Below are 19,192 nucleotides of genomic sequence, written 5' to 3' on the forward strand. Positions count from 1 at the left end.
CTGAAGCATCCATCTTGATGAATGAGGATTTCAAATGTGTATTTGGAAAGCTTTGACTTGGCTAGGATTTTACAGAATATTGACTTATTTTCATATTGTAGTGGTTTATTTCACAAAAGTGAGAAAATGGAGTATCTCAATATTTCGTGATGCTCTGTATACCATTTTCTCAATAGAGGAATACGTATCAATGACACTTATTAAAAAATTATTTTAAAGGTGATGTGGCAGTGAAAATGTTGAATGTTACGGCACCGACACCTCAACAGTTACAGGCTTTCAAAAATGAAGTAGGAGTGCTCAGGTAAGAATATTTTTAATGGCATAAAATAACGTGTGCAGATTTATGTTTCATTAATCATTGAATTTTCGATTTCCATTAGACCACACTGGTCTTATTCCTCCATGATGATACTTTGGGCAGAAAGCGTAACTTGCCAATTTAAAATATTTCTTTGTATCCACTGCTAGTTCTTCATTCCCCTGTATGTGTTTGTCTACCTATGTTGTGAATCTATGTACGTCCAAGCCCTCAAGACAGGACTGTTTTTTGCTATTAGACTACCCCCAGGGCATAGTCAAGCCCGAGTGTGAACTCTAGGCCTTTCTTTTCTCTCATCACAGTTTGAGGTATAAGGAGAGCATAACTATTTGTTGGTTTTGAGATACAGCATTGCCCATATTATCTGTTGTTTAATAGTTTCTGTTCAGTAGCATTGACTTGCCTTTGAGGGTTTTTTAAAATGCATTTCTCATAAAGTCACTTCCTGATTTCTTTTACTCATGTCTACTGCTTATAGTTTCTCAGAGGAAGTATTTGTTTTGGGTTCAGCTCTGAAAAGAGGATCCATCAACACGATCCAAGCACAGTCTTGAGCAGTCTCAACCATAATTCTGTTTTAAGAAACAAAATAGAAAGTTTTTTCATCTGGAAAACTGATGTGTTGATCTGGTTGCCTGTGCTGGAAGAGCATCCCCAGTAAGCTACACAGTGAAAAGGAGATGGTCAGCCTTTTTACCCAGGAAATGTTAGTGCTGAAAACTCAAAGCCCATAGTTGTGGAAGTGGAGGCTTTCTGGGGTATGCTGCTTTGGATATCTCTGCATATTTTTGACATACATGCTCAGAAGAACTTAATGAAATAAAAAAATCTTGTATTTCATACCTAGTCAAGATTTCTGACAGCAGTCCAGTAGCTGGAGTCCAGCCTTTCTCGGTTGTTGATGGTTTCAGCACTTACAGTAAATAGTCTGTTGTCCTGTCCTTTGACCCAGACAAGCCAGATTTACCTGTACTTGTACCTTTTCCATTATGCTTCATCATTACTTTCTTAGCTTTGAGATAGGCTTTGCAAGAAGCCACTTTTTTTTTTTTTGTTCATTCAGCAGTTACTCTCCGCATCACTGGACAAATCCTTGAACCTGAAAGGCACAGTCACATAGCGTAGAACTGACTTGGTCTGCATTGCTGAGAGGACAAGTGGGTTCACACTCTAGGTTCCCATGTTAGTTTTTTAATATAAGAAAACATAAAGAGCTCTGCCATCTTCAGCAGCAGCATAGATTTAAGAAGCTATCACAGGTTTTAAGCTTGGTCTGTCAGGTTTCGTCAACAGTGACCTGACTGCCTTCAGTACTGAGCTGTGTTGGAAGATTGCCTTTGTTTTTCATCAGCCCTTGTGAAAGCTAGGAAATACTCCAGAATTCTTAGGTGCTTCATCTTTGTAATATCTCTGTGGTGGTTTTGGAGGTATCTAGTTCTTCATGTCCATTTGGTGACAATAAGAATGCGATTGACTTTTCCTGGAGGGTGAGGAGACTCTTTCAGGTTTCACAGTGAATCAGTAGATTGTTTCAGACCTTGAATCTATTGGAATTATCTACTGGGATAATGCTCTCTGCATTATTCGTTGTGAACCTCTTCTGTCTGGAGTTGCTCCATCTTTGAAATAGGTTTGATTTAATCATCTCTGTGGTGAACTCCAGTCTCTCCCAGTGCTTTTTAGAAACAAGTTCATATCGTAACCTTACTGAGACACAGTTTTCATACCTATTTTCATCCTTTCTTGTATGCTGGCTCCATAGAGAGTAGAAAATTCTTGTCAGATAAAGCACTAAGAAAAACTGAAGCCTTGTCAAGGAAGCATGTTGATGGTTTCTGAACGAAAGAGTTGTCCTTTCTGGAAGCCTTAGAGATTGGAGTTTCGTTTTGGATGGGCAGCAACATCTCCTAACTGGACTGGGGTTACACAAAAGCAGACCTGCCTGCAGTCCATCGCTGTCCCATGGGGACTTAGTGGTAACAACATCTTCTGAGCAATCCTGTGGTAGGCTGCTTGCAAAAGCAAGAGGAAGCGGTGATTACCCAAGAATAGGTATTCTATGTCATTATGATAAGAAAGGCTAACTGCTGGAATAATTCATTAAACTGAATCTAGCAACAGGTTATCGTGTTATCTTAGTAAAAGTTGAGATTGACACAACTTCTGTTTGGAAATGCATATTTAGACTGATAGATCTGCCTGGGTTTTTCTTGATTTCTTGATCTGCCTGATTTCCTCCTGATTTTTTTTTGACAGGAAAACACGGCATGTGAATATCCTGCTTTTCATGGGTTATTCAACAAAACCACAGTTGGCTATTGTTACACAGTGGTGTGAGGGGTCCAGCTTATATCACCATCTACACATCATTGAGACTAAATTTGAAATGATCAAACTAATTGATATTGCACGACAGACTGCACAAGGCATGGAGTAAGTATCATATCACTTGTTTGCAAAGGAGCATTGGGGCAAGGTTTACTTATTCCCTTCATGTTCTGACTGACATTGGCCAGCTATCTGCTCACTTTGCCAAGCCCAGGGTCCTGCCTTGATGATCAGAGCATTTGGTGAAGTGTTTGTTATTTTGATGAGTAAAATAGAATTAATGTTCTTTTTTCAGAACATAAGAAAATACAAATCATCAAGGAACTATAGTCTTGATAATAGAATAAAGATAATTACAGTGTAGTTAAACTTTCAATCTTGTGAGGAAAGACTTCTGCAGGCTTTACAATCTGCACAGAGCAGATAGTCTCATGGTAGGATGTAAGACATAGTTTAAAAAGAAACACCCTGTCGATGAAAGGGCAGAATCCTGTAAGATAATGTGGAAGGCAGATAGCCCTGTTAGCAAACAGAATTGATTTTTTTCTCCTTTTGTTATAAGTATTGTAGCTCTCTAAATAATAGATTTAAGCATTTGAAGAAAACACACCTGTTTTGTTCTAAGGACTATAAGTAATCCTTACTCCCATAGAGGGCAATTGAGCATGTTAGAATTTACAAAACTAGCCCAATATTGTGTGTCAAAATCAGAACACTGATGTAAGATCAGAGAAATCACCCTCCAGCTGTAAAACCACTATGATGATTGCAGTTAATTGTGCTATTTTTGTAACTAAGTATTCCATTACATTTTCAATCAAGAATTGGGGAGGTGTCTGTAGCAACCAGCCACAGCCTTATGTTAGCCTGCGCATCTCCCTAGGCTCCCTCTGTGGGTAGTGGAGATGCAGAAGCTGTTTTAGGAGCGTGATTCAAAGCAGAGACATAAATTGGAGCTTTTGCAGCAGGTTTGTGCCAATTTCATTGACTAAACAAAGAGCCGTGGGAGACTAGTTGCCTAATTTAAGCTATATCTATGCTCTGGGGCAAGTACCCTCCTCTGTGTTCCCTGTAATCTATTTATCCAGTCTGCAATCAGGGGATCTTTTTTCTGTCCCATACTAAAATGCAGTAAGCATACCTGAGTACACACAGAGTCTGGGAAGTACATTTAGCTCCCACAATTTAGAAACACCTTACTTAAAGCTGTGACTAGCCCGCAAAGTGTCTTGACAGTCACCACTAAGGCTGGGAGGCAGAACCTTCAGCACTGAATGGCATGTCAAAAACTACTGAACTTCTTTTAATTTTATTCTGAATGTTCATTTAGAAATGAAAAGCAGAAGTTGGTGCATAATTGTTATTTCATTCTTCAGTAGCATCAGGTTTGAGCTGGAAATCCAAGCTTAATTTTATTTGTGTTTTTTTTTTCTGTGACTTGCAGGAACTGTCATGAGTAGCTAAAGTTGTACCACCTTGATAAATATGTGTAGTTTGAATATCTGCAGAATTTGTGTTTCAGTAATACAGTGAATTTTGAGTTGTTGTTAGTGAAATATAATTTAACACACCTAATCTATGATGTTCCTTTTCAGTTATTTGCATGCCAAGTCAATCATCCACAGAGACCTCAAGAGTAATAGTATCCTTTCCCAGAGATGTGACAGCATTCTTGGATTTATTTTTTTCTGCCAGAAATGAACTTACTGATGTGAAAAGCTATTCATGTGTCAATATTTGCCGACTTGAAATTTCATTGAGAACGGTAATATCGCTAGTGCAAAGTAAGGGATCCTTATGTTTATTGATGTGATTACAATGACATAGCAAGTTTTGTTGTGGTATCAAAAAGATTTTTACATCATTTAGTTTCTACATGTAATGAAAGATTACGCCAGTTCACTCATGGAATATTTTCAGCTTTTCTTGTCCTTGGCATTTCAAGAAAGTACTTGGCATTTCAAGAAAGCCACCTGGGCCACGGTCTGTTCAACACTGGCCCAGTCATTGCTTATGTAACCTTTAAGTACCATAATTCACCATGCTGGCTGCTTAGAACCTGTATTACATGAAAACCTGCTTCAGAGGTGGTCTAATGCTGCAGGTTTGTAGCTGTTTATTGTTCTTGTAGGACAGGACCAGTACCGTTTGTTTGTTTTCTCTTAACATTTTCCCCTTAGATATTTTTCTTCATGAAGACCTCACAGTAAAAATAGGTGATTTTGGTCTAGCTACAGTGAAATCACGATGGAGCGGATCCCATCAGTTTGAACAGTTGTCTGGATCTATTCTATGGATGGTAAGGAAGGGGGAAGTCATGTGTTTGTTTCAACAAATTTAATTTCCTTTAGCCAAAGTTGCTAAGACTACCCTTCCAGCACACGTGACATATACGAGCTGTCTTAAGCTAGAAAAGACAAGCAGTAATATGAAGTACTAAATGAATGCTTTTCAGTTCTTCTTCAAGTGTGTATTTTACAGTAATCAGCAAAAACACTTTAGTGTCTTCATCCCTTATTCTGAGGTTTAAACTGAAAAGAAAATGGGAAGGGTTTGATTCATCCAGGGTTGAGGAGAAGGTGAAAAAGCCACGGAAAACACCCTGCAAAGGAGCAGAGGAACTAGCTCGGCTGAAAGCAAGATGCTCTTAAGTTTTAAGGATTCAAGCATCGTTACCCTCAAGAGTTCATACAACTTGCTTAAGTCTTAATGAGAAGGATAGTTACAGCCTTCTGTGTAACTCCACTTTCTCCTTTTCTCCCTGAAAAAACTGAAGGCTCTGTTAGTTGGCATTATTTTCAGTGTTGTTGTAACTCTAGTTTCAAAATAGCTTCTCAGCCTGGACAAGGTCATTTTGTTCTGTTGTAGAGGAATAAGGGGGTCACCAAGCTAAAATGAACCAACAGATTTTGAGGTTCATGTCAACATCCATTCTATATTAGAATCTGGTAACATCTGAAAGCAAGAGTAGGCCTTGCACCTGTTATACTCTGGACAAGTCCTGATATGTGAGGTGCAGCCTGACGTGGTGAAATAAAAACTTAATTCTTTCCTTTTATGGTACAGGCACCAGAAGTTATTAGGATGCAAGATAAAAACCCATATAGCTTTCAGTCGGATGTGTATGCGTTTGGGATTGTTCTTTATGAATTGATGACTGGACAGTTGCCGTACTCAAACATCAACAACAGGGACCAGGTAAGGGAAGGGATTGACTTCTGTCAGCTGTGGCCTGAAACAGAGATTGATTCAGCCTTCTGAAGTGCACGTTTTGATGTTTTGTGTGTTTGATTTGTTTTTCTGATTCTGATGTTATGAGATTATGTTTCTACATTTTCTAGATCTGCCTCAGCCACATAGCACCAATTTACTTACTTCTCTTGAGGTTTGTTTTTTTTTTTTGTTCTCTTTTACTTCAAGTATAGATTTTCAGCTTCTGAGCTGGTTGCCAGGATACTTACTAGGGAGAGAGCAGGTTACTTAATAGTAATCTGTTTAGAATAGTTCTGCAAAGGCAAAATGATCCTCCATATGTTCAGTTATTCCTCTTTTTCCCCCTCCCCTTGCATTCAATAATAGTTCAGCAACAGGGTTGACAAAATGAAACAGCAATCATCTCACTGAATGTTTTATATTCATTTCAATCTTGAGAAATGCACGCACCATCTAATTGAATTTCAGGATATCAGTATTTCTCAAATCCTGCTTGATGGAGTATATGACTTTCCAGAGTGTCTGAATCCTGTAAGAAGATTACTTAATTGCGAACAAATATTCCTTAAGCCTAGTGATACCACACACCTGTAATACATCTCCACAGGATAGGCACGTTTGCAAAGGCATATCTGATTCATTATTTCTCTGTCTAATCTGAAAATAGTATCTATGCATCAAGACCTTCAGTGTAAACTATTCCATGTCTGAGTGGTGATATATTTATGTATCTGTGTCCGCATCCCTTGTTTTTTCACTGTCAGTACTTGAGAATTGCAACCATAGCAACGTTCATCTGTGAATGCCATTTTATGAGGCTGCTTCCATATTTGTCAGAACACTTCATCCCAATTCATCAAATTTTGAGTGATTCCTTTTTTTTCTTTTATTTTTTTTTCTTTTGTTTTTCTTTTGAAAGAAGGGAAATATCCAGATTCCTGGCTAGATAGATACAGCCTTCTAAAAGCAGTATTTGGGCATTGTTTTGTTTTTACCTTTTGAGATTTGAAAGATGAACCCTTTGCTGCGGATGCTCACAGTTGAGTGCTGAAACAAATTTTAAATTGGAACTAAAGCCAACATATAAAATGTGATCTAATGTCTTGAGTTTTGTTACTCCCAGTCTCTTGTGTGAAAAGATGTAAATATTGTTTACTCTGTGTTGGTGCATCTACATCAGCTACTATGACATAACTAAGAACCTCAGTGAGCAAAGCATTATGCTCGTTTTTCTCACCTTAACAGGTTTTTCTAGACAGACTAGGACTGTTCTTGTAGTGATATTCTCTTTTCTCTAGTTAAAATAAAAGTTTAATCCCTACATGATTTGTAAAGAGAGTACTGGGAATAATGAAGAATTTTTGATAGTTTCAACTTAAGCAGTGTAATTATTCAGAAAGGAGTAGCTTCTACATGATGGTGAGTCGTGAGTCTCGTTGCAGCAGGGTTAAGGGACAGGGTAGACAAGTCTTTACTATGAAATGCTGCTCTGGCACATGGGGATTTCTAAAGAAGCCATATGGGAGTTTTATACTACTTGATGCCAACACAGATGCGACTGAACCAGAAAGATGAAGAAGGACCAGGATTATATTAGTATAAACAACATGTATAGCTTGCTTGAGATACGGGGGTTTTCTTTTGGGTTGGGTTTTTTGGTGGTGGTTTTTTTTTTTTCCTAGCGTCAAAATATGAAATAGTTACACTTCATTACGTATAAGGTATGATACACCTGCTCGGTCTCTCTGAGTATTCAGAAAAGATAGTGTTTATCTGCTGCAGCATGAATGGACCTTTGATTAGCTAGTTTAGTTTGAAAGGGCTTTTTAGTTTCAGCGTAACTGCAGTACTGAAACTACATTGCATTTGACCTTGGCTTGACATGATGTTTGATGGTTTTTCTATATATCCAAGAGAAATTTAACCATATGTATGCTTTGTTTTCCTGCTTTCTATTACTTTGTTTTATCCTTAAGTTTTATCCTTAGGTGAAGTATAAGACCTCCATGTTAAAGGAATTACTGTGAAAATACAAAGCCTATCTGTCTTCTCTTCTACAGAGGAGAGTCAGTTTCTCTTTTTCTTTTGTGGGTTTTTTTTGTGGAGGTGGGGAAGGTAGTCAGATATCAAGAATAAGCTTTTGTGGTGGAAAAGTATATGAAGGGGTTTAATCTCGAAAGGTAAGGGGTTTTAATATATGAAGTCCATGTGTTTCTTAAAATACCTTTCAGTGTGAACTTGCTGTTGAGTTATATTCTAAAACAGTATATTTGTTTTTACAGAATATTTATTTTAGGCATTTTATTCCTGCCACAGAGTTGCTTATTCTTGTTTTTGTAGCAGGTTTTGACACCAAAGAACCACTCCTTAGATGGTTATTGCTATAAATGGTAACTACTTACTAGTGTTAAAGTTTCACAGAAATCTTTCTTAGGAGGAGGAAGAAAAATCTTTTTTCTCCGTACTGAATAGGCTAGCAAGCATTAGTCTAAGAAACTTGGCAATTTCAATACCAGATAGTGTTTCCTGGGAGCAGAAAACTTGCTGCGGGTATTAAAATGGTCTAGCAGAATGTTTTATGGACTCATCTTCTTCCTCTTTCATTTTTTTTCCCCTTAAATAAAGATAATTTTTATGGTGGGACGAGGATACCTATCTCCAGACCTCAGCAAAGTACGGAGCAACTGCCCAAAAGCTATGAAGAGACTAATGGCAGAATGCTTAAAAAAGAAAAGAGATGAGAGACCCCTTTTTCCACAGGTGAGAAATATTCCTCTTTAGTTCTCAGTAAACTTTATAATTCAAATATTAAAAGTAAAGATGTTATGAACTCACTGGCCAGTCCAAAATTTTCTTTATTAGTGCTGGTTCAGTACCTAGTTAGTGCTGTTTAATTAGAAATGTTTATTTTCAATTCAAAAAGCAGGTATTAAAAGCATTTATGTGTTGGAGAAAGGTTCAGCTGGGAAACTGTGAAATTAATAATCACAATTATATACACAAATTAGAACTTGCTGTGTATGTTCTCAGAAATCTTTATCTCCTCCTCCTTGCTCTCCCACAAGCTTTATGAAGGGGAACTGATAGTTTTGTCACAAAACGTGATGTATCGTGCCTGTTGAGCAATGTTTGGATTCTAAAAGCTTGGGGGTTGGTGTGGAGGGGCCTTTTTTGTTGTTGTTTTGAATGTAACCAAAGGGTTTTCAAAAAAACAGGAGCTCCCCCTGCTGCTGGCTTTTGGTAAATGGGATTCATCAAACTGCTGCCAAAGATGCGTTTATTTGCAGTGGTGGTAGGTATAGGCACTAGCGCATAAACAAGGAGGCAAATAAAAGGCAACTATATTTGCTATGCTTATAGTGGAAAATCAGTATGCCCTTTTAAAGGGGAAAATGAGACAGTTTCTTCCCAAAACGTCCTTTTCAGCTTTTTGAGGGCACAACCATGAGAGTGCAATGCAGTAATCTATTTTTAAAAGATTCTGTTTAAATTTGTGTGTAAATATTTTTCTGTAGTTAAGTGATGTCCTGCCTTTGATTTTAAGAGACAGTGACAGCTTTGGAACAACAGATTTGATCACTTATTTTTTACTTGTTTTAGATTCTTGCCTCCATTGAGCTTCTGGCCCGGTCATTGCCAAAAATTCACCGCAGTGCATCTGAGCCCTCACTAAACCGGGCTGGCTTCCAGACAGAGGATTTCAGTCTATATGCTTGTGCTTCTCCAAAAACACCCATCCAAGCAGGGGGATACGGTGGGTTTCCAGTACACTGAAAAGAAATGTGAAAGCATGTGCTGTGTGTCTGTGTGCTGGTGTGTTCCTGTGCGTGCAACACACATGTATGTTCTCAGTTCCTACCAGCTATGTTTTTAAGGTTTACTGAGGGCATGAAGAGTCAGTTCCTAACACTGGGCATTGAATGTCCTGAGCACAAAGTCTGTGTTGGTAAGACATGTCCTGGGAACAGCTGGCACAAGGAGAATTGTAAGGTCACATAAGAGAAATGGGAAAAGTCACTTCAAAACAAGCAAAAGTCCTCTTAAGGTCATTTGGTGTCATTTTTGCTTGCCCATGTCATTTTTGCCTAGTTTATTGATTGGATTTAATTACTCAGGAGTGTATTTTATTTTCATCTACTCAAGCTATCGTGGGGTTTTTTTTATTACTTCAGTTGAAGTCATTATATTTGAGCAATAAGATTTGGATTCCTCAGTTGCTAATGCTACTCGTGTGGGAAACAATTGGAAAAATAAACTTAGCTTCAAGGCTGAGCAGAGTCAAAACTTCTTGTGGTCAGCAGAAGTGAGCAGATACAACACAGAATCCAAAGAAAGACCTTAGTGATGTGTGACTCTTATTTTGAAATTTGAAGTTTAAAATAGTGCAGTTTAGAGGATATCTCTTCCTGTAGAGGAGTGGTGGCATGGGGTTTTTTTTTACTTTTTATTTTTACCTAACTACTCTGATCTGCTATAGATTAGACCCTCTCAAAATGTTCTGTTACAATGCAACGTAGAAGAAATTCTGAAACTACTTTTACTGAACTGCAGGAATATTACTGGTAATGGTGCCTGTGTCCTTCAATCCTTCAATTAGCACAGATTTCAAAATTAAAAAAACATTTTAAGTCTCGAGCATAACCAAATACATTAAGAGAAAAAGGCTGCTAACACCCATAATAGGAAAAGAGAGTTTGAAAAAGCAGTTGTTTTCAAGGAAATCAGTATTATAGCATGAATTCTGTTAAGATTAAATGTTTTAATTACTTTAATATTGCTAAGAATACCAGTGAACATGGTCCTGTTCAGTGACGAGTTGGTTTTTTTCACTTCCATATAAAAGCTGCTAGTTTGACTGGAAGTGAATCGGTTAGATTAGATATGTAACTGGGAAAGCTAGACACCTTACCAAGATCCTATCAGCTCACTTTAAAGAGTGCATTTATCTTTGGAGCATTGCTCTGGAACAGGTGAATCAGAGTAGTGGTTCAGGTTATATCAGTTTTTGATGTCAGATATGAAAACAATAATGTTATTGACTGTGTTCTTGCATATTTTGAAATTAGTTTTGTGGTTTTGTTTGTTTTAAACTGCTAAGCTATTAATTTTCACAGATTCTTCTGCTTAAGAAACAAGCTATTGCTGCTCTTGTTAGGATGGCAAGGGCCAGGAGTGTTCTTCATGGCTTCTAGTTTGTGTATTTATAGAGGAGTTTGCATGTTGCTAGCAATAGGTTTTTGAAATAGATCAGGAATTCAAATAAGGTTTTCTTTTCTGCTGTCTGGCAACTGAGACTTTTAAAACATCAGGGAGAGTTAGAGAGCTTGAAGAGGTGTAGGTAGTTTCTACGTTTTCTGGCCTGATTCTAATGGTCTTTTGGGCATCTGCTGTTGGAACAGTTTGGGACTAACTTTTCTCATTTTGTTAGTCAGGACAATCGAAATCTATCTCTACGGAAATAGTTAATGGAGGATGAAAGTTGTTATTGTTTTAGAAAATCTGTTTCTCATCTTTCTGGTAGCTTCGCCTCATTTTGGCAGGCCTATCTTAAAATGAAAACAGGATTTAAATGGTTTTTTTTCTCCTCTTATTCATTAATTTTTTTATTCCAGACAGTGAGGAGGAATGCTTCTTAAGCTTTGGGGTATGGTATTCAGTACAGGCTACAGTTCCCATTTCAGTAAGAGCAAGAGGATGCTGCTGGGTCTCCTGCAGAATCTAGAAATGCACCATCCAAGGCAGAAAAGGCTTAACTGCACAGGCAGCTACAGAGAGTGCAGAACAGTCATCACTGCCCTGCCCAGGCTTGCTCTTTTTCAAGTCTGACAGATGAATTCAAACAATTTATTCCTTGGCGTAGTGTTATCCTCCTTGTTGTTAAGATTGTTCTTCTGTACTATAGGAACTTTATTTATGGGGAAGAAAAAATACTGCCATCCTTAGACAAATTTGGTCCCATTTCCTTCTGTATGCTCAGTGCATTAGAATTCTTTCTTTGTCTTTTTGTTTTGGGCATAATGTGAGCTTAGCTTCTCACTAAACATTTTATGAAGCCTAAAAGGAGGCTAGTTTTTGTGGATCTTTTACTTTATCTGACATAAAGGCATTTAGGGGTTTAACTTCTGTAGCTTGTAATTGCTGCTTCGAGATTTGGGAACATATGTAGGATGAAGATGCCTTAATACACCTATGGTTTTGAGTCAGTGTTCTCAAAGATGCAACTCAACTAATTGTTTAGAAACAGATACCTATTGGTCCTGAAAACAGGTCTGTAGGATCCCAGGATTTCCTGGAGGGGTAGTTTAACCTATGTGAGATTCCTTTTTTCTTTACTTACATGTATCTCAGTATAGAAAAAAAAAATCTGTCTTGGTACCTTCTAGAAGGATGAGATTCTCATAAACGCTGCTGTATATTCTTCTGAGGATACTAATTATCCATGTTAGTGTATGTTCCAAATTTTTTAATTAGCCAGTGGATGGTATCCATGCTATAAGATCAGTGCAAGATCCAACAGAAGACTGTCTCTTTGCCATACGTTTTTCTGTGTCTGTGAACGTACTCCAGGCAAGGTGCTGGAATTTCATGTTTCCCTTGGATAAATCAGTTACTGTCTACTTCAGTAGACGAGGCTGGCCCGGACCTGGAAGGGAACCATTCTTCTCCTTACAATTCTTCTGAGAAAGTGTGTGTACCCCAGGATAAAAGGAGTATAGTTGAGGTGTTGTGTACATACCTTAGTAACCTCAGGAATCCAGATAAATTATAAATTTGTGAGCGTAGAGATTGGTAATGGCATTTTAAGTCCTTCCAGGAATCAGGGGTAGCAGGTTCACTCAGAACATGCCTTTATAATATTCTGTTTGGACACAACATAAAAGAACTGGATCATCTTTTTAGTACAGATTTTTTGAAAGTGTGCATTTAAAATAGTTTCCACTTGCTTTGCATGAGACAAGCATGAAATGACTGTAGTGACTAACTTGAAATGGCTCTGTAAGAAGTGTAGATTTTCAAATGCTATCCATCGAATTTCTTTGCTACCAGTCAAAGCAAGTATCTGAAGTTCTGCTGGGTAAAAAGCACATCAGATGTCTGGCTCACAATGAATAAAAATGTCTGTCTTGTGTTTTTTTTTTTTCACATCCCAAATCACTAAGTATGTGGTTTGATAGCTTCACGGTAAGCTGATCTCATTTGGAGCAGCCATGGCCCAGCTCCTTACCCTTACACTGGCAGATACTCTCTAGTTCCACAAGTCTGTTCTGCACAGTTGAGTGCATTCCCACCACCACCAACGGAGCAGCTCTCCAAAAATTGGTTATAAAACTCTCCTTACCCACCTGCCTGAGCTAATATTTGCTAGGTCAGCTCCTTGAGCCATCTTGCATAAGGGCCAGATAGTGCCGATGTAGCACAGCGAGCAGGTCATTGCTCTACAGCTCAGGTCAAGAGGGAGAGTGGGACTGCAGCAGTCCCACTTCAGATTAACATTGGCCATTACAGGACAGCATCCAAAGCCTTATCAGGGCAAAATCAGGATGATCCTGTTCCTGCAGGACAGGACATATCAGAGCAAATTCCTAAAGCTGTCTTCACTTTGACCATACATTCCTCTCAGGCAAGACCTTCCTGTCATGGTAGAAAAATGGGGAATTCACAGTTCAGGTTACTTCATTTATCTGTGTGCATGCATCTAAATCTCTGGAAGAGGTTGCCTGTGTTCTCTCTTCCTCTCCTACAGATGGAGTTTCTTTCAGAAGATAAAAGAACCAGGTATTTTACATCTTTAGAATAGAAAGGGTGACAGAAAGTGTTTTAGCTACTCCTCAGGAAGTCCATTTGACACCTAGCAGGATCGGGGATTCCTGTACGTATAGCCATCTACGTTCCTCATCTAGGGAAAGCTGTTACTGGTAATCACATTTTATACATGTTCAATTGACATAATCCCATTATTAGATGAACATGTTACCTATTTTGGTCTCCTATTGATTTGAGATCAGATTAGCACCTGAATTTTGGAAGGGGAGATTTAGCATTAGCTTGTCAGAGAAAATATCTTTGCTAAGGTTTTATTTAAATAGCAGAAAAGTCTGAAAAACCACCTTTTTATAGCTACCATTCTATCTGAAATGCTTCTTGACTTCTGATCACATTTTTCCATTGCCCTTTCCCAATTAATGTTTCATCTTTTATCTTCTGAAATCCCTGTATGACTATTAAAAGCTGAATTGTTACCAGAAATGGGCAGAAGGACAAGATGAGTAATGAGGGAGCAATCTCTTGTTTATAAATTGATCTTTAGTCGGCAGTTTAGGAAAGCAGACTGAAAAATGAATTAAGTAGAGCATGTTTTGAAAGTGTAGCCAAGCATGAATGTCATTCTTAAAAATTAGCTTCACAGGCAATACTTGATGACTTTTTTGTCCTCCTTATCTTAAAAAAGAAAAAAGTACAAAAATTTAGGTGTTTCTAGAAGATAACTGTGAAGAGAGTTGGGAGATTAGTGAAATGTGCCATAGAGAAGCAAGAAAAATTATCAAATATTTAGTGGGATTTAGAGCAAGGGTTTTATCTGTTGGTGTAACTAGTAAAATAGGCAATCAGATCCATCGTAAAGTTCTTATTCTTTTGTTGTTATAACTTAAACCTGCCACCAGAGTCTATCAGGATACACAGAGCTTGAGGTCTGTCACAAACCCCTGTGCCAGCCACCCTTACTTTAGACCTTGGGTGTACTCTCTTCTCATTTCCTACGACACACAGAGCCCTCTCCCCCTCTCCCTGCTTTTTTCATGTTCCCTTAGATCAGCTGGACCAGGGCCTGGAGATGCCTTTCCTTCCTCCTCCCCATACAGACTGCTGAGCACTCTTCTTGGTTCTCTTCTTTCTAGAGCAAGACACTGCATGGAATGAATGCTGTCAGCCTAAAATTCTGTTTGCAGGGATGTTTCTGGTTTGTTTCAAATATTCAGAATAGGAATCTTAAGAAGAGGGAAAGCCAACAAAACACGTGCTCTTGAAAGGATGGAAGGACACCAAGATAGGGAGCAGTTGTTTGGGTGTAATGACATTCAACACACTCCTGTTGAACAGGATGAAGTTTCTCTTATGTCTGCTTATCACTCCTTCATTATCAGGAGAGCTTTGAGGAGTGCTGTCAAGAAATAGGCATAAACTAACCCAAAATTCATGTGAAACCCAACAAGGGGAAGTTACATGACATTTCTTTTTCTCTTGCTCCTGAGTCCTTTTGGTTAAGCATAGTTGGACACCCCTCCCTAAAAATCCTATAAAATACAATTTCTTTGTGGGTTACAGTGAAAATTTTTGGCTAAAGTATAAGATTAAGAGGATGAGTGTCTTAGATTCAGCTACTATTCAGTGTTCTGGCAAACTTCTTAAGGCTTTGGGTAGCGATTTTACTCTGTGCCATAGTTTTGTCATCTCTGAAATGGGATTACCAGTCTATCTCATGGCATGCTGACACTAAATAAACTATGTAGAATTTCAGGCAATCACTGCATGTGAAAGCACTGCATAGAATTGTTTATTCAATAATTCTGAAGGAAGCATGAGGTTGCTTTATTCATTGTGCTCCCTGTTAGGCCTAATTTAATCTCATGGTTCTTACTGTTCTCACAGTAGGTTGCTATGTTGGTCTCCAAACCAGATTCTGGAATTCTTCACTACTGGTTTAATATTCAGGCACTTTACAGTATATAGTCTTTAAAGGTTAACAAGTGTGTCAGGTAGTTCTTTGTTATTTAACCAGTTTCATACCAGACTAGAAATTAGTTTGCAGTGTGACTCATTTATTGCAGTTGTTGCCTTTCAGGAGGATACATGCGCAATAGGGAGTTTAAAGTTAAATTAAACTGACACATTTTATTTTGAAATGCATGATGAATTAGACTTTGCTTGAACTTTCAGACTTCTGTCTTGGGACGAATGGGTACAGCTTGCTTTCAAGAAATTCTTTTTTTGGTAAAATATGCTGGGTCTGTATTCAATGTTCTCTCACTATATATTCTTTTGTGCTTTAATTTTAACAGTTTGCATTTTTTAACATCTTTTGTATTCAACCTAACGTTCAACTAGTCTGGAGAAAATTGCTGACCACCTAGTAACTGAAATCACCTGTTTAAACCAAGCTCTTGTCCTCCCTCTACAGGAGAATTTGCAGCGTTCAAGTAGCCACAGCACCATGGCAGCACCCACTCTGTTATTTAAGTCTTGTGTTCCTACAGTTTCTTAACATCAAAACTCTATTCTGCTCCACAAAACCTAAAGTAATTTAGAAAAGATATCCATAAGCTTACAAGTGGAGCAGAATGGAACTGCCAGTCCAACACAATGGGAAAAAAGTACCTTTTTGGGAACCAGAATCCTCTGCTGCCAGTGTTTCTCCTTCAACACAAACCACCACGTGCATTCGGAGACCCGCAGTGGCTGCCTGTGCCGTTGGCATCATTCCCAGGAGAGAGGAGAGGGCGCTCGTGGCTTGACTGTGGTGCTCGGGCATGAGGGGATGGAACTGCTGCTGCAACTTAGGAGACTTGCTTTGGATGGTCTGCCAGTCGGCTTTCTCCCTCTAACAACGTACCATCAGAGGCTGAATATCTGATGAGTGCTAATTTAAAAGAATCCTCCTCCATTCTGATCTTTTTTTTTCTCTTGGTGTACTCACTGATTTATGGACAATGCAGTATCCCCTTTTCACTGTATTACAGTGTCAAACACCTAGATCTGTCTATGTTATTGGAGTTTATTCCACTAAAATTGAAAGTGTGGGGTGATGGGAGCTGGAGAAGATGTTACTCTAAGGCAGAGAGGTTAATCTGAAGGAAAAGGGGATGCTGCTGCACCTTTTTTTAGATTTACTTTATCACTTCTTCAAAAAACAAACCACCACCACCAACCTTAACCTTTTTCTTTTCCAGTATTTTCTTGGTGTGTGCATATACAACATCTTCTAGAAGGATTAGGTAGATCCTTCTTTTGTTGGTCCAGCAACAAACTGAAGTTTAAAAAAAAAAAAATGTAGCAAGATTGTCCTCTATTTTTTTTTTCTTTTGTATCCTATGATACAATGTATTTATCAAAGATGCTACCGCAGCATCTGAAGTCTGTAGAATTTCTGATACAGACTGTGAATGGTGTATGTACCTACTTTAAAAGTTTTATTTTAAAAGAGGGTGCAGGTTAATGCCAGGTACCTTACCAATATGTAATGTTTTCATAAATGGGGAAAAAAGTTCTCAGGTTGAATTGAATACAAATACAAAACCCCCTAGAATTAGACATTCCAAAAATTATGTTTTGGTACTTTGAAGAGCTTTTTTTAAAGGATTTTTATCCTGTTAACTAAACGTCCTCTGATAAGTGTGCGTGTAAATGTGGAGCATCTTGTCCTAATGGCAAGTTGTTAGATCAAAACAAAACGGTACTTGCTGGATCCACGCTGACTACTTCTCCTCTCATTGCTTTTTTCCCTGTCATCTCTTCCCCCCCGTTTGTCTTTCCCTTTTGTACACTTTGCAAACTAGGATGAAGGTGGCGGTATCTCCATTAGAATGCTTTGTTTTCCTGTCCTCCAGTCCTGGTTTTCAAATGGTTGGTAGCTTTTTGACAAGTTACCCAGTCAGGGAAAAATACAACTCATAAAGTTCTGCACATCGTTTACCTCTAGTAGAATATCTTGTGATGTGATCTGTTTGCGGAGTTCTCTGGTATGTGGTATTACATGTAAATTATTTGTATACAGAGGCAAGTCAGACCACATTAGAAAGAAATTCAAGCTCAGACAGAAGTTTTCAGAATTTGATTCGTATCTGCCCTGTACCACTCCAGGTGAAGCAGGAGAATCAACCCCCTCTAGGTGGGAGGTTCTTGCTGGGGAGGGGGGCAGGGGAGGTGTTAAACAAAATCATGACAAATAAATGAAGGAGTTAAATGTGTGTGAATGTTGTGTCCATGCTAAACATGGATGTAGTGGGTGAGGACACTGTCCTTCCCTCCCTAGGAGAGTTGTACTGGTTTTGTCTGCAGAAGGTTGCTCCCAGGCCAAGGGAGAAACGCACATTAGTAGGGAAACATGCTTTTAAAACCCTGGAGTTCTGCAGTGTTGCTGGTAGTCTGTTATGTTTGTCGGTAAATATTTACTGGAGTTATAGGGACTGGACTAATCTGAAGTGGGAATTATAACTGAAATACTGTGTATTCATATTAATTCCACAAACATTAGCAAGACAGCAATAGTGAATGACTTAATAGTCACTACAAGAATGAAGTGATTCATGTTGGTACATGAATAGAATTGATTTTGTGTACAGGATGCATTTTAAAACAAAAAAAAAAAAGCACAAATTTTTCTTTTCTTGTCTGCTGTGGGTCTTCAGATGCTGTAAGGCTTTTTTCCTTATTGAGATTGGCAGGAATTTAAATAGTAGCAATAGCCACTTTCCAGTGTGGAGAAGCTAATGAGGGAGCGGTGGTGTGCAGACGGGTTAAATCAGAGCACTCCCTCGTCATCATCTGAGGCCAGTACCCAAGAGGTGGAAGGAGCCTGGGGCTGGCTGGGGTCAGCAGGCAGGTGAGAGCATTTACAGATACAGACTCCCAGAGGGTGAAGTAGTCACTGCTCATTCTCCCTCCAGCCCTCGCATGGGCTGTGGCCTAATTTGTACCTGTCGGGCATACTGGAAATTAATAATTTCTCTAAATAAACTGTTGTCAGAGCAAGTATGTATGGGTGGTTCAACAGTCATTTGTTTCATAGAGCTTGTTAAAAGCCCGTGTTTCCTTCCACAAGGTCATGCTGGCAGAAGGTTGTTTGATAAAATATAACTGTTGGTAATTTCATTCTGTCTTTGCTTAAAATGAACTTATTTTTGTGAAGGTTCATTACCCATTAGTCTACAGTATGCTTCTTGAGCCCATAGGAAAAGCACAAGGAAAATTGCTGTCCTTGTCCATGCAAAGCACTTTATAAGTAACACGTGATCTTTGGGGTTTTTTTATTGGGATTTGTTTGTAGTTTTGTTTTTCTGTTTTGTTTTATTTTTCCCTGAGGAATGTGCAAGTTGTTTGGCTGCTGTTTAGAGAAGTCCTTTCAGGATGCATTTCTACTGGTTTTCACGTTTGTTTGTTTCCCTCCAGATAGCTGTTGTAATGTGTGTTTGTCTGTAAGAGGTCCCACCTAATACTCATGCAAAACTTTGGAAGAAATTTGGTTTGTAAATAATTGGGATTATTAATTTTTTCATCTTTTCCTTTAGGAGTTTTTCTGGATGTCTTGCATGCCATCGGAACCAGTCTTAAAGG

General features: G+C 38.5%; 1 protein-coding gene across 1 annotated transcript; it reads left to right on the top strand.

The window, feature by feature from the left end:
• Nucleotides 1-219: 219 nt before the first annotated feature.
• Nucleotides 220-16,731, top strand: LOC104470861 (serine/threonine-protein kinase B-raf; the record flags this gene model as incomplete). Its single annotated transcript, XM_010085940.1, has 8 exons — nucleotides 220-304; nucleotides 2,579-2,755; nucleotides 4,246-4,292; nucleotides 4,831-4,949; nucleotides 5,717-5,848; nucleotides 8,489-8,623; nucleotides 9,464-9,617; nucleotides 16,041-16,731. Coding segments are annotated over 8 exons (872 nt in total), but the record flags the coding sequence as incomplete, so codon positions are not given.
• Nucleotides 16,732-19,192: the final 2,461 nt, after the last annotated feature.

This window comes from Pterocles gutturalis, unplaced genomic scaffold (genome assembly GCF_000699245.1).
Source record: "Pterocles gutturalis isolate BGI_N339 unplaced genomic scaffold, ASM69924v1 scaffold50476, whole genome shotgun sequence".
Taxonomy (NCBI): Eukaryota; Metazoa; Chordata; class Aves; order Pterocliformes; family Pteroclidae; genus Pterocles; species Pterocles gutturalis.